The following is a 15,949-nucleotide window of genomic DNA, read 5'->3' as shown; positions in this document are numbered from 1 at the left end:
GTTCAGGCTGCGGGCATCCATTATTCAAAAGCCGCGCTCCTCCATGCTGTTCCGTGATAGGCGGAACACTCATTTTCCCAGCAGAGCCTCTGTTTCAGTGTTCCGCCTATCACGGATGCCTTCTCATCCTTGGTCTCGGACGAGAGGACATCCGTGATAGGCGGAACACTGAACAGAGGCTCTGCTGGGAAAATTAGTGTTCCGCCTATCACGGAACAGCATGGAGGAGGTGGCGCGGCTTTTAAATAATGGACGCCCGCAGCCTGACAAACGGTACAAACAGGAGAAGGTAGAAGGATCGTGACAGTGAGGTCGGCAATAGCACAGTGGGGCAGCATGTGTAATGATACAGTGGGGCATATGTAATGGCACAACGGGGCTTGTGTAATGGCACAGTGGGGCAGCATGTGTAATGATACAGTGGGGCATATGTAATGACACAGCGGCGGGGTTGTGTAATGGCACAGTGAGGCATGTGTAATGGCACAGTGAGGCATGTGTAATGGCACAGTGGGGCATGTGTAATGGCACAGTGGGGCATGTGTAATGGCACAGTGGGGCATGTGTAATGGCACAGTGGGGCATGTGTAATGGCACAGTGAGGCATGTGTAGTGGCACAGTGAGGCATGTGTAATGGCACAGTGAGGCATGTAATATAATGGCACCGTGAGATTTGAGAAAAGCTGAAAAAAGCCTGTTTCTGTCAGCGGTTGTTCCTGTCAGACTAGTAGGAAGGGGGTCGTCTTATACGGTGAGTATATCCCAAAACCAAAATTTTTGCTGGAAAATTAGGGGGTCGTCTTATACACCCAGTCGTCTTATACACCGGCAAATACGGTAAATGAGGATACAGGGATGGGAGTGGGCTTGGGGAATGTAGGGTTGTGCGTTTACAGCATTTGTGTGTATGCTGATTTGTTTGATCTGTTTTTCTTTATTTTTACTTTTTGTATAATGCAGTGTGGTACTGTGAAAAAAAAGAAGTTCATCAACTATACCAGTAAACTGTTTTTCCACTGGCCAATTCATACAAAATTGAAAGCTTTAACTTTTTAGAAGAAAACTTTTAAAACTTTGATTTTTTCACTTTTATTATTATGGATTTATATAGTGCCAACATTTTGCGTAACACTTACAAAATAAAGAGAGACAGTACAATTACAATATAATTCAAATATACATATATATATTACAATTCATAATTCAAATATAATTCAAACAAGAGGGCTAGGAGGGCCCTGCTTATGAGAGCAACAACAAATAATTGCACCACCATTTTGTGAGTGATTGTTTTTAAACCATTTTTTCCCTGTTAATCTGTAATTTTCTAAATATATAAAACTTTAAATCCCACTTTCATGCATTATGGAGGTACACTGATTTACAATGGTCCCAGAAATCAAATTGCTTGTTTCTACGATTGGCTTACTTTTTCTCTGCTTTATTTAATGTCAAGATAAGTCAAAATTGTAATAATCCCCTGCAATAGAAGGCTTTAATTTACTGTATGATTAGGTTTCTCTAACATTCCTATTAGAGGTTTGCTTATGGTGCATCTTTTCATGTTACAGTAAGGTCTCAAAAGAATTTGTGAAGGATTTTCAGCATCTATCTTATGTACTTCTTTTCCTCACACTGGGTCATTGAAGGGCTTTTTGGTTCCTTTTAACCCACCACACCATAAATTGTCTAGGCTATTTTCTTACCGCTCTCTAAGCCCTACTCAATAGATTGGTTTCCATGCATTTCACTGATGATAGCCAACAAGTCTGATACAAATGTATGCAGTTAAAGGCCTGTACACACGATCGGATATTCCGACAACAATTGTCTGACAGACGTGTTTTGTCAGACAATCCGACCATCTGTATGCTCCATCGGACAATTGTTGTCGGAATTTCGGACAACAAATGTTGGCTGTGCATGCTCTCAAATTGTCCGACAAAACATGTGTTCCGTCGGATCATCCGATTGTGTGTACACAAATCCGTCAGACTGAAATCCAAAGTACAAACACGCATGCTCCTAACCAATGCTAAACATCAGACAACAATAGCAGAAGTTGCCCAAAGGGTGGCGGTAAAGAGCTGAAAAAACACGTGGTTTGGTGTATGTTGGCTGAAAATGTTCTGCCATGTGTATGCATATCAAGTTCACGGCCAATGCCCCTTCGAACAAAAATCCACGGAAAAGTCTGATGGAAGTCCGATCGTGTGTACGAGGCTTTAGAGTAAATGGCCCTATAATAATAGGCTATATCTGTGCTATAATCCGATGGTTCTGAATTCATTGTTGGTGTTGGGGGTCTCACAGGAATGATCTGCATCACTGTCCTAATTGAAATATAAACCCTTATGTGTGGAATACGTGATGTAAGTTAGACATGTAGATAACATGTTTTAAAGTATCTCTAATTATGGGAAGAAATAGCATGATTTAAACTAACAATCATGATTTAGTGACAATATTCTGTTGATTCACATTTGGTGAGAATTTTAATGATAAGCCCTCATTAAATCTGTAAACTGTGTATATTAGTGTAAGTTGTAATAGCAGTTCTTTTGTAGCCAAGAATGTTTGATATCATAATAAAATAGGATACATGAAGTATATTTTTAAGATTTTTCATCAAAAAAGGCTACAAAATTCAATGTAGTATTTGACAAGTATACAATTATAACTAAATTAGTAAAGGCTTTGGTTCTCCAAAGAATGGATTAAATTAATGATTTAGAGCACCTTTTCAGTCACTGCATCCAGCCAATTATCTGGTAATGGTCACTATACAAAAAATACAAGTTCCAATCAAATCAAATATAACTCGCCCCACAGTGGGTATGCTGGCACAAAGCTGTTTTGTATTGGAGAGATATAATATGTAACAGCTTGAGAGCCTGCTAATATGCAATTGCTAAGCAAATGATACCGTTCCATGTCTAATGATCATACATTTCCTTGTTTATGTACCGTGTTTCCCCGAAAATAAGTCCGGGTCTTATATTAATTTTGTCAACAAAAGACACAGTAGGGCTTATTTTCGGGGTAGGTCTTACCATGTAATGTGCTGTCTTCTCTCCCCCTCTCCCTCCCTGCCTGACAGGAATCCCCAGTGTAAATGGAGTTAAAATGTTTGTAAAATCCTATAATCCATTCTATTACAGTAGTATATAATGTATAATGTGTGTGTTTCTGTAATAGAATTGTACCAAATACCTTCGTTCAGCGCTTCTGTGACCCGCTCTCTTCCCCACAATTATATTACAGAAACACACATACATTATATACTACTGTAATAGAGTGGATTATAGGATGTTACAAACATTTTAAACTAGGGCTTATTTTCGGGGTAGGGCTTATATTGCAGCCCTCCTGGAAAATAACGCTAGGTCTTATTTTCAGGGTAGGTCTTATTTTCGGGGAAACACGGTATCTAAAATAATGAAGCATACCCGAACCCCAAAACAGGTCCCTAGCTGAGGTGCCTGCATTCGTTTTTTTTAAGACTTTTCTCCTTCATTTTCACCAGGTGATTCTGCCAGCAACACAATTCTTGTTGTGATAACACACACTCACTGTACTGTATCAGGACAACAGAAACAGAAAATAACTGTAGAACTCCACCCCTTTTCCTTTCAAATTCTTCATAACATAGAAATCTGCTGTTTTGTAGTCCTCAGAGATATCTAATGTAACTGATAACAGTTAGTCGAGGCAAAGGGCACATGAAGTGCTCATAAGATTTCTGGCAGGATCAAAAGGTATCTGTTTTTATCAAAGAACTATATATCTATATACCGTGAGGAAAATAAGTATTTGAACACCCTGCTATTTTGCAAGTTCTCCCACTTGGAAATCATGGAGGGGTCTGAAATTGTCATCGTAGGTGCATGTCCACTGTGAGAGACATAATCAAAAAAAAAAATTCTAGAAATCACAATTTATGATTTTTTAACTATTTATTTGTATGATACAGCTGCAAGTAAGTATTTGAACACCTGTCTATCAGCTAGAATTCTGACCCTCAAAGACCTGTTAGTCTGCCTTTAAAATGTCCACCTCCACTCCATTTATTATCCTAAATTAGATGCACCTGTTTGAGGTCATTAGCTGCATAAAGACACCTGTCCACCCCATACAATCAGTAAGAATCCAACTACTAACATGGCCAAGACCAAAGACCTTCCCTCAGTTAGAGCTTTGAAGATGGGTCGAGGCTGGGTCTTCCAACATGACAATGACCCGAAGCACACAGCCAGGATAACCAAGGAGTGGCTCTGTAAGAAGCATATCAAGGTTCTGGCGTGGCCTAGCCAGTCTCCAGACCTAAACCCAATAGAGAATCTTTGGAGGGAGCTCAAACTCCGTGTTTCTCAGCGACAGCCCAGAAACCTGACTGATCTAGAGAAGATCTGTGTGGGCCAAAATCCCTCCTCCAGTGTGTGCAAACCTGGTGAAAAACTACAAGAAACGTTTGACCTCTGTAATTGCAAACAAAGGCTAATGTACCAAATATTAACATTGATTTTCTCAGGTGTTCAAATACTTATTTGCAGCTGTATCATACAAATAAATAGTTAAAAAAAATCATACATTGTGATTTCTGGATTTTTTTTTTTTGATTATGTCTCTCACAGTGGACATGCACCTACGATAACAATTTCAGACCCCTCCATGATTTCCAAGTGGGAGAACTTGCAAAATAGCAGGGTGTTCAAATACTTATTTTCCTCACTGTATATATATATATATATCTATATATATATCTATATATATATATATATATATATATATATATATATACACTTTCAATGGTATATTTAACAGATCAAATACGAGAAGTTTATTCTCAGGGTTTACATACCCTTTAAGGCAGTTGTTCTCAACTCCTGTCCTCAGGACCCACTAACAGGCCAAATTTTAAGTATTAACTTGGGGAGATGCAGACTAGAAAACTGCAATCACTAAGCAGCAAATGATCCCACTTGTGATTTATTTCAGTTATCTTGAAAACCTGGCCTGTTAGTGGGTCCTGACGACAGAAGTTGAGAACCACTGCTTTAAGGCTATAGTCACGCCTGTGCATTTTAGGCATCATTCATCCCTATTAAAAAAGTGTTTTGTTGCAACACCACCAAAGAGCACCTGCAATGTACCAAAACACGCAAGTAAGACCCTTAGGGGTTGATTTGCTAAAACTGGAGAGTGCAAAATCTGGTGCAGCTCTGTACAGCTTCCATTTTTTTTGTCAAAGCTTAAAGGGGTTGTAAAGGTTCGTTTTTTTATTTTCTAAATAGGTTCCTTTAAGCTAGTGGATTGTTGGTTCACTTACCTTTTCCTTCGATTTCCCTTCGAAATGTTTTTTTTCTTTGTCTGAATTTTTCACTTCCTGTTCCTCCTCAGTAAGCTGTTCTGGTTGAGTAACCCCCAGCCAGAACGGCTCGGATGATTGGGGCAAGCTTACTGAGGAGAAACAGGAAGTGAGAAATTCAGACAAAGAAAAAACTCATTTAGAATGGAAATTGAAGGAAATGGTAAGTGAACCAACAATGCACTAGCTTAAAGGAACCTATTTAGAAAATAAAAAACAAACCTTTACAACCCCTTTAATTGAACAAGTTAGAAGCTGATTGGCTACCATGCACAGCCACACCAGATTTTGCACTCTCCAGTTTTAGTAAATCAACCCCAGTCTGTCTGTACTACCCCACTGCCTTCTTCAGCTTGTACTGATGGCATAGTGACCAGTTACTAAAAGTCCATAAAGTATCCATAAAAAGGTGATTTTTTTTCCATTCTTCATCTCACAAAGATGCACTTTGGGTTTTGAAGCGAGTGATTCTGAATGGTGTAAGATCATACGCAGGTTCCTTCCCCATGCTGAGCTCACTCAATATCTTCCCGACTAATGGAGAAAGCTTGAAGCCATGACCTATAGTGGAAGAGCAAATGTTGAAGGGTTAACTGTGCTCTGCAAGCTCAACTTTCCAGGCTAACATGACAGCTTCCACTTTCCCAGCTCACCTGAGAATCCAGAGCCGATGACAATATTCTTGTAAAGAGGATGGTAATCCAAGATGAAATTGCTGTCTGGAGTATTCTAAAAAGGAAATAAAAAACATTGTGATTAAAAAAATATTTAAATAATAGTTTTGTTTAAGGACATGTGCACACAATTAACATATTTCATATTGAATAAAAATACCTTTTAAAATGTAATTTCTAACACTGACTATAATAAATAAAGAAAACATGTATAACACCACAACTAATAAAGACATATTGTTTAACCCTTTATAAAATGACATATCCAAAGTATTAACACACTATATTTCCTATTACTTGAATTTAAAAAAAAAAAAATTTTAACCACTTTGTGTCTGGGCAATTTTTAATGGTTTACACACTCAGCAAAATTAGCATTTGTTGCTAGAAAATTAATTGAAACCCCAAAATATATATTTTTTGAAAGCAGAGGTCCTGGACAATAAAATGGTGGCTGTTGAAATTCTTTATGTTGCACGATATTTGTGCAGCTCTTAATCAAATGTAAATTTGAATTTTAGGGCACACAAACACAATATAATAATGATCTTTTTTTTTTTAAATATAAAAGATGGTACTAAAATAGTATATTTAAAAAATATATATATTTTTATAAAAGGAAATAGAAACCTCAATTGTAACTAAAAAGGTTCCTGAAGATCTACCATTTGCCTTGAACTCTTCATGCGAAGTAGTAGTGCGCTTCCTGACATGTTCATCCAAAAAAACAGTCGACATTCCAAGAGTGTACAGCAGCCTGTCCAACAGAAGCCAGCCTAACATTAGACTTCTGTTGAACGGGCATGCTGGAAGACCAGCAGCTGATCAGCATCCGATAAGCGCTTCCAGCCAATGGCTGCGAGCGCTGACTGGTGTGTTCTGAAATGGGGACAGTCCCCCTGTAAGAACAACAATAGCACGGCGGGGAGCTCACTGGGTTGAATGGAAAAAAAGAAATTACTGCGTGTACCAAGCTGAACCAGTTCCCGACTGGCTCACCGGCTATACTGCAGCAGAATGGCTCCCCTGGGCAAAGCCCAGTACAGGTACGTCCTTATCTTTTTCGGCCACCAAAGGGTGCGCGTGTCCTCTGCAAGGCAGGGAACCCGATGCACGTGGCCGGCGGGCACGATCGCTGCCAGCCATGTGTGATTGCGTGCACGAGCGCTAGCGCGGGGGATTTGTGTGTGTAAACACACAAATCCCTGTGCTGTCAGGGAAGAGGAAACATTTTGTTTATTCCTACTAAGTAGGAAAAAGGATATGTCTCCTCTCCTAGTCACTCTCATCCCCACACAAGTAGAACACACTGAGGGAACACACAATCAACCCCTTGTTCGCCTCCTAGTGTTAACTCCTTCCACGCCAGTGACATTTACACAGTCAATTTTACTGCATTTTAGCACTGACCGCTCTACGTTTGTCAATAGTCCCAAAAAAGTGTCAAAAGTGTCTGATCTGTCTGTTGTAATGTCGCAGTACCGCTAAAAATCGCAGATCACTGCCATTACTAGTAAGATTTTTTTTAATTAAAAATGCCATAAATCTTTTGTATAGTTTGTAGATGCTATGGGCCAAATCCACAAAGAAATTGCGGATCTTAGTTTTAGGCAGAAAAGTTACACTGGCGCAATTTTAGTATTTTAGGTAGCGATCCACAGAGCACTTACCTCTAAAATTGCGCCAGTGTAGCTGATCTCCTTGCATCTTAAGCGATCCCTAATTAAAATGGGCGATTCACATTTAAATTAGGGCGCGCTCCCACGCCGGACGGACTGCGCATGCGTGTGACGTCATTTTTCCCGACGTGCATCGCGCATACGTAGTTTACGTCGGGCTTTGTGGATAGCGACGGGTTCGTAAAGTTGCGAGGGGAAAAAAAAAGTTACGCGAAAAAAAAAAATCTAATTAAAAAAAAAAACGCGGCGATCGAAAAAAAGGTATGGTTTTGCATGGTCTACTAAAGTTAGTCCATATAAAACCAACCTTAGTTTTGCGCAAGCAAATTCGTAACTTACGCAAATCACACAATGCCTAAAGCTTTGTGGATCTCCGTAAGTACTAATTTGCATACGCAAGGAGGGATTTCGACTCGAAATGCCCCCAGCGGCGGATGCGGTACTGCATCCGAAGATTCAACAGCGTAACTAAATTACGGATGTCGGATCTTCTGCCTAACTTGGGAAAAATCCTTTTGAGGATCGCTCCCAAAGTTAGGCACAGAGATACGCAGGCGGAACAGCAGTTCCGCCTGCGTATCTCTTTTGTGGATTTGGCCCTATAACCTTTGCGCAAACCAATCAATATACGCTTATTGCGATTTTTTTTTACCAAAAATATGTAGAAAAATATATATTGGCCTAAACTGATGATGTTTTTGTTTTTTAAAATTGGGGATATTTATTATAGCAAAAGGTATTTGTTTATAGTGTAAAAAATTTAAACGCAGAGGTGGTCAAATACAACCAAAAGAAAGCTCTATTTGTGGGAAAAAAAGGATGCAAATTTCATTTGGGTACACATCGCACGACCACACAATGGTCAGTTAAAGCAACGCAGTGCCAAATTGTAAAAAGTGCTCTGGTCAGGAAGTGGGTAAAATCTTCTGGGGCTGAAGTGGTTAAGCCTAATGGATGCATAGCTGCAGTGTGAGATATACCGTATCTGCCCCACATCTATCTCTGATGACTGCTTTTCTTAATAGATTTGAAGTGAGGTGCCACTGCTGTGCTACTCACTGTCCTTCTGTAAGCCTGTTGGAGAGGAAGTACCTGATGACATGGCGCTTCGCAGTATCTGTGCTTCACCCACCAGCCAGTCATAGGGATGAGGGGGTGTTGTCTAATGTGGTTGCTAACGTGGTAGGCCATGGCCAGCTCCCAGCAGGACCCACAGGCCAGCAGGACCCATAGGCTATTGTCCACTCCCAGCAGGACCCACAGGTCTGCAGCAGCTCCCAGCAGGACCCACAGGCCATGGGCACTTGGGCATCTCCCAGCAGTAGTGGGCCCACAGTGTTAAGGGCTATTTTGAGGTTACTGGGTAGGCACTGGGGCAGGGTAAATGAGGTGTATGGGGGGAGATAGATGTGATGATCATGTGGGGGTAAGGGTCTCTCATCTCAGCAGCTGCCAGCTCAGCAGGACAGGTCCTCCTCCTTGCACGGCCTATTCCAGTCCTGGGGTGGTGGATGATGCTCCTGTCACCTGGGGTCAACTTCTATTGCATGCACAGTGTACTGCAGCCAGCGGTGCACCCGGGCCAGCCACGTGTGTGTTCAACCCCAAGAAAGATCTGACCGCAGTGACCAGGAATTTTAATTTTACTCTCACTAGGCTCAGGGTGGCTGCACTGCTCTGCAGCCTCGACCCACTGGGAGCAGAGACCGTGAGCGCGCAGCCGAGGACTACATTTTCCAGAAGCAACAGCGGTGGCCGTCACGTGACGTAAGCTAGCCCCGACTTCCTTGAGGCTTCGAGACAGACAAGTGACAAGTTAATCAGACAGTGTCAGTCCACCATCAAGAAGAAAAAAAATTGTGAGTGGGTGGCCTGGCTCCGGCCATTATATAAGTTATACCTGTAACCTGTTGGGGGGCACATGGTGGGGCACACTATAATATTGGGGAAGGTTGTGGCCCCCTCACCCCCCCCTAGTGATGCCACTGCCTACTAGGCACACCTTCCAAGGGATTGACTGCAGCAAGATAAAAATTCAAGCTGCCCATATGACCCCCCCCCCTTCAGAATGCTGGGGGAAGCAATCAAACTTTCAGCCTGTGAGATCTAGAACAGCCCAAAGAAATCAAAAGCTGCTCCAAGGATTACAGAGGAGCCAAAAAGAACTACATTTACCTATCATCCTAGCAACCTACCGAGGAGAGTGCTACATGAGATATTGATTTTTGCATTGCACATTTCCAAAATTAGTGAACTGAGGTTTGGAATCATATCTTTTAATTTAATTCCTAAGAATATGTTCTACCAATGGCTAACCACAGTCTATACTATTCTACAAGAATGGGCATACCGTATACATGCATTGTTCTATCACAGCAGGCTTGGGGTGCAAACCAGGAAGGTATTTACTGATGAAGTTGCAAAGTATCTGGATGTCTGGGATTTGGGGTGGTTTAGTTTGAAGCTCACGCTCCTCAGGATCAGCCTCATTTCCACCATGAAAACAAATCTGGAACAGAATAAAATATTAAATGTGAATATAGAAGAAGAAAATAGACTAACAATTGATAGAACACGCTCATATTTAGTAACCCGGTTTATTTTAATAACATTTTATCATGTAAAATAGTACAAACACAAAATTATGTTTTTGTTCTTTAAAGTATAATTGAATGCTATTTTTTTCTTGGATACATTGGAGAGTAATTAGAATACCTGTCCAGTTCTTATTGCTGTCGGTGCCCCTGTTTGGGAGATTCACTCTCTATACAGTATTTGTCATGTCTACCATTATCATCAAAAGTGAAAGTAAAAGAAAATCAAAACATTTTTGGTTGTCCCCAAAACAGTAAGAGAGGAGAAATCTTGTGACACTAGTTATGGTCATCTCACTTCCTGTTTTGGCTATGGGACAGGAAGTGAAGACAGGTCTCCCCAACAGGACACAGGTGGGAAAAAAAGCTTGACAGGGTTTATAACCCTCTCTTACTATATCAAAAAGGAAAAAGATGGATGTAGTTTTATTTTGGGAAATTACATTTATTCCAAAATTGGTTGAAAGCAAATTTAATTTTCAAAAGATATTCATATAGTAATTAAATGTAAAGAAGATTTTTTGCACCAATATTTGTTTGAACGTTGGTTTGAAAGTCTACTAGTATATGGCCAGCTTTAGCTAGGCAGGCGTACAAGTTGCCCTCCTGTTCTTAGGAGTCCGGTTTCACATCAGCTGTACAGTGGTTCCTAAAATTAAGTCTTGTAGAAGACTAAAGCCACGTACACACGATCGGTTTGTCCGATGAAAACAGACCGATGGAATGGCTACAGGAAAACAGAAAATGTCTTCCTTTACATATTTTAGGCTCCAGGACCAGTTGTCCTTGTGATGTTTCTTTACCTTAATTAGCCCTGGATATTCTTGGCAAGGTAGGCCATAGACCTCATGTTCTTCTCCATTTAGGTTTACACCAAGGAATGCTGGGAAGTTTTGCAGCAGACCAGGGCTCCCAGGAATCTTCTCTTTCCAGTAACAGACATTGATTCTCAGAGTCTGAAAGACACATACTTCTAATGAGATAGAGAACATGAAGCAGTAATATGCACTAATTATACTGTCATAAAACATTATAACTAGTACACTTTAGATGACTTAATATAATCAAGTAAAGTACTGTGCAAAAGTTTTGGGTAGGTTTGAAAAATGCTGTAAAATAAGAATGCTTTCAGAAATAGAAGAGGTAAAAGTTTATTTTTATCAATTAACAAAATGGAAAGTAAATGAACTGAAGAGAAATCAAAATCAATATTTGGTGTGACCACCTTTTACCTTCAAAAAACAGCATAAATTCTTCAGTTATTCTAGGAACACTTGCACACAGTTTGGAAGGTAGATGTTTCCAAACATTTTAGAGAACTAATTACAGATCTTCTGTGGATGTAGGCTGCCTCAGATCCTTCTGTCTCTTAATGTAATCCCAGACAGACTCAATGATGTTGAGATCAGGGCTCTGTGGGAGCTAAGCCATTACTTTCAGGACTCCTTGTTCTTCTTTATGCTGACAATGGTTCTTAACTACTTCCCACCCGGCCACTGCACATATACGGCTGGGTGGGTTCTCTCTCCTTCTGAGTGGACGTTCAGGAACGTCCCTCAGAAGGAGGTGGATCACGTGCGCGCGTTCCCACGCAGTGGCGCAATCCCGATGCACTTGTGTCACCTGGACACGGCACATCATAGATCGGAAGGAGGACTCTGTGATTGGCCCTCCTGATCACATGACGGCCATGTCCAATCACAGCCGTCATGTGATGTAAACAAAGAGCTGGTTGCTAGGTGATCGGCTCTCCTCCCCTCACACAGAAGTCGTCAGTGAGGAGAGGAGGGTGGATCGCTGCAGCTGGCTGGAGATCAGTGAGTATGAGCTGTTTTTTTACAGATTTTTACTCACTGATCACCAGTCTAGTGTCCCACAGTAAACACACATATGTCCCCAAAACACATATGTCCCCAAAACAAAAATGTCCCCTAAAACACATGTCCTCAAAACACATGTCCCAACATAGTAAAAACACCTGCCCCCCACATATGTAACAGTAAAATCACATGTCCCAATGATCATTTGCACACATATGTCCGTGATCACCTGCGCACATCTGTACATGATCATTAGCGTTCATATGTCCGTGATCACACAAACCAATTATTATACACTAAACTCTGATTTTTTTTTTACCAAAAACATGTAGTAGAATAGATTTTGGCTCAAATTTATGACAAAATTAGATTTAAATTAGATTTTATTGAATTTTTTTTAAATAGAAAGACAAAAATATACATATTTTTTTAAATTTATGCTCTTTTTCACTTATATCACAAAAAAAAGAGTCGTGAATAAATACCACCAAAAGAAAGCTCTATTTGTGTAAACAAAATGATAAAAATTTAATTTGGGTACAGTGTAGCATGACTGCGCAATTGTCATTGGAAGTACGAGAGCGCTGAAAGCTGAAAATTGGTCTTGGAAGGAAAGGGGCGAAAGTGCCCAGTATCAATGACATTGATTGCATCTTTGGGGGTATTTGTCCTGCTCCAGAATAAATTTGGGGCCTATCACATGCCTCCCTGAGGGTATGGCATGATGGATAAGTATCTACCTGTGTTTCTCAGCATTGAGAAAATAAACTATTATTACTTTTAAAGCATTCTTAATTTACAGCATTTTTTCACATGTAGCCATGGCCCTGATCCCTAGAGGCCTAATGATGACCTACAGAGTCAGGGAGAGCTGACATCCACCTTTACAGTGTGGATTACTAGGCATAGTGGGTGTGGTGTAGATAGAGTAAGTTGGGAACCAGACACTTTGAGAATGCAAAAAGAGATTTATTATCTCTTAACAGAACTGGGGAGGGAGGTTTAGGGCCTGAAGACCCTTGGGCATATGCAAAATACTTGGTAGACTCTGAGGTAAGCAGAGGAATAGAAGAGCAGCTATACAGTTGAAGGGCCTTTAAGCTGAATTGCAGCAAACTGTATCTGTAGACTGCTGTCTCCTACAGCAGCTGATCTGGTAACTTAAACTTCAATACAGATCACAACTCACAGTATCCCATTGCAGATCCTCTCACTGAGCTCCCAGTCTATCACTAGACTCTTCAGATCCCAGCCGCCAATCGGATCCCTTGAGCTCCTTCACAACTATCCAGCTGTGGCTTCCAAGTGTCACCCATACTGTCCTGCTGGGTCCCTCACTTGGCTCTTCGGCTAATCTGCTGAATCCTCTGCAAGCGTCACCCACACTGTTCCGCTGGGTTCCTAGCTTGACTCTGCTGAAGCTTTCCCAACCACTTCACTGTCCCTAGCTAGTGAAAAAGGCTGCTCTGGTACTTCTTCAGTGTCCACAGAACCTGGCCTCTGATGACAGGAGAGATTGTCCCTTGCTGGTGACTGTGTCCCCTTTACCTCTGACTCTGGTTCTCGCTTGCCTCTGGCGACAGGAGTGGTTGTCTGACTGCAATGGCTTTCCTTCACCTGTGGCAACTACTTTGTTCTCCGGCGGACAGAACCCCCTGCAACTTGGTAAGGCTCCAAGCCTGAAGCCCCAACCCCACACTTGCTTCCAACCTGGATAGGCCTCAGACCGCTTAGCAGTCAGGTACTCCCAGATAAGCCTCAGGCTTCTAGCCTAGCAACTGTGAGATTTTCAACATACTGTCCACTGAGACAGCCATCCAGGTAGCACCCAACCCCAATCACCTGACCCCTCCCGAAAAAATAGGCTCTTCCAGCAGGCCAAGGTAAAAAAAAAAAAAAACTGCCAATTGGCTGAGACAACCCATCCACTCCTAGTCTGGATTTACTAAGCCCTTGTCAATCTAATGCCACAGGTAACAATGCCACCTAGTGACAGAAGAGAGAGGTAAATCAAACCAAGATTTAGAAAAAGGTCAGTCGATCTCCCTAATATTCAGCCAGGCTGGTTACCGCTGAGCAAACTAAATTTGTTAGTAACCCTGCCTAACACCAGGGTGCTACACACACATACCTAAGACTTTTGCATAGTACTGTACACAACTGCATAATAAAAACATCATATATACAATGTTGTCATGGAACTATATTAAGAATTGTGCACTCACTGCCTTGTACAGAATAATTGTCATGCAACTAACACAGGTAGCGGGATCTGTTCTGACATATGGTTTAACAAGAGAAGCTTCTTTTGAATATTTAGGACTTCATTTAAGATGGATATGTGAAGCAGTTCCATGCAAATACATTTCCCTTGGGATTGCTTCTTAATTTTCAGATTATTCATGATTTCCTTTCAATTTTTTCCAGTAAAAATGTATGAAGATGAGTAATACCGCAAGCAAATTTACCATACATTTTAGGCAAATTCTAGATTAAAATGAATGTTAAGAAGTCTTATCTGTTGTGCATTTTCTTCTTGAGGGTTTTTTTTTTAATCTTTTCCTAATGCTGGACTCCAGGGAAACAGCTAAACACACACTCTGTTGCTGTCCATCCAGTCCTGAGATATACATAGCTCTTCTACACAGTACAGCCCAATATAGCAAAGCACACAACTTTTCTTAGCCAGCACATACATAAGTAATTTTTTTTGTTTGTTCAACCAGCGGACTGAAGGAAGAAAAATCACCTGAATCATCCCACAGTGCTATTGTATTCTTACAGCAGGGAGACTTCCCTGCCTGCAGAATACACTGATCAGCACTGCCAACTATAGCCAGCAGTGTTGATTGTGCAAAAATTCTACAACAGGCTGTTTGCACAGAGGTCGGTCTGTAGATCAACTTCTATACGATCAGCATTCCCATACTGTACATGAATGTAAATTCATCCAGTCCCCGTTGAATCGGACAAATTTGATCCATGTATGGCTGCTTTATCCGCCCCCCACTTTGTGACAGTGAAAGGAGTAACAGCAGACTGATGAGCTCATCTCTTCCTTTCCTCCTCCTATCAGTTAGCTCCTTACCCTGCAGACAACTAATTCAAGTGGGAGTAAACTCCCATGCATGACTTTTTATGCAAAGAGATTTATTGTCTCCTAAACAGAACTGTGGGAGAGAGGGTTGGGGCCAGGACACCCTTAAAGTGGTTATAAACCCACTTTAAAAAAAAAAAAACACCTGCAAGACAAAGTCATAATGACCTGGGATTGAAGACCCCGCTGCGGTGCCCAACACAGCACCGACCGGTGACATGTCGTCCAGAGTTACTTCTGGGTATCGCGGCTCTGTCGCTGTGTGTGGGAGCCGGCAGTCATGACATGACCTCCTTTAGAAATGGCACGATCGCCGTTTCTAAAGTTTGCGTGCATGTGCTGCAGACATCAGCGCAATCTCTAATGTAAATATCTCCTAAACCGTGTAGGTTTAGGAGATATTTCGAGCACCTACAGGTAAACCTTAATCTAGGCTTATCTGTAGGTAAAAGTGGTTGTACAGGGTGTACAACCACTTTAAGTAGATGCAATGTTCATTGTCAGAGACTTTTATAGGCAGACAGCCATGCAGAGAATGGCATGCAGCTAGACACCACATCTGCATGAGTAGGACCGCTGTCTCCTATGGCAACAATCTTGAAACAGTTTATTTTTTTTAATTCTTAATTGGTATATAAAAACAAAGTATTCATCACAATATAATATTACAAGTCACAGCAAACACAGTGACAATCCAATTCAATTGAAACAGTTTC

At 41.1% G+C, this 15,949-nt stretch overlaps 1 protein-coding gene across 1 annotated transcript in view; it reads right to left on the bottom strand.

Annotated features, from left to right (window-relative positions):
* Positions 1 to 5,633: 5,633 nt before the first annotated feature.
* The window catches only part of PIPOX (pipecolic acid and sarcosine oxidase), a 99,885-nt gene continuing 89,569 nt past the window's right edge, over positions 5,634 to 15,949 (bottom strand). The window contains exons 5-8 of the mRNA XM_040338539.1: positions 11,120 to 11,272; positions 10,073 to 10,231; positions 6,023 to 6,098; positions 5,634 to 5,930 (exon numbers count right to left, since the gene is read on the bottom strand). Coding sequence (XP_040194473.1) covers positions 5,803 to 5,930; positions 6,023 to 6,098; positions 10,073 to 10,231; positions 11,120 to 11,272 — 516 coding nt within the window. The 3' untranslated portion in view covers positions 5,634 to 5,802. The remainder of the gene's footprint in view (positions 5,931 to 6,022; positions 6,099 to 10,072; positions 10,232 to 11,119; positions 11,273 to 15,949) is intronic.

Source organism: Rana temporaria, chromosome 2 (genome assembly GCF_905171775.1).
Source record: "Rana temporaria chromosome 2, aRanTem1.1, whole genome shotgun sequence".
Taxonomy (NCBI): Eukaryota; Metazoa; Chordata; class Amphibia; order Anura; family Ranidae; genus Rana; species Rana temporaria.
Note: the sequence above shows the minus strand (reverse complement) of the source record. Positions and strands in the feature narration are given on the sequence as shown.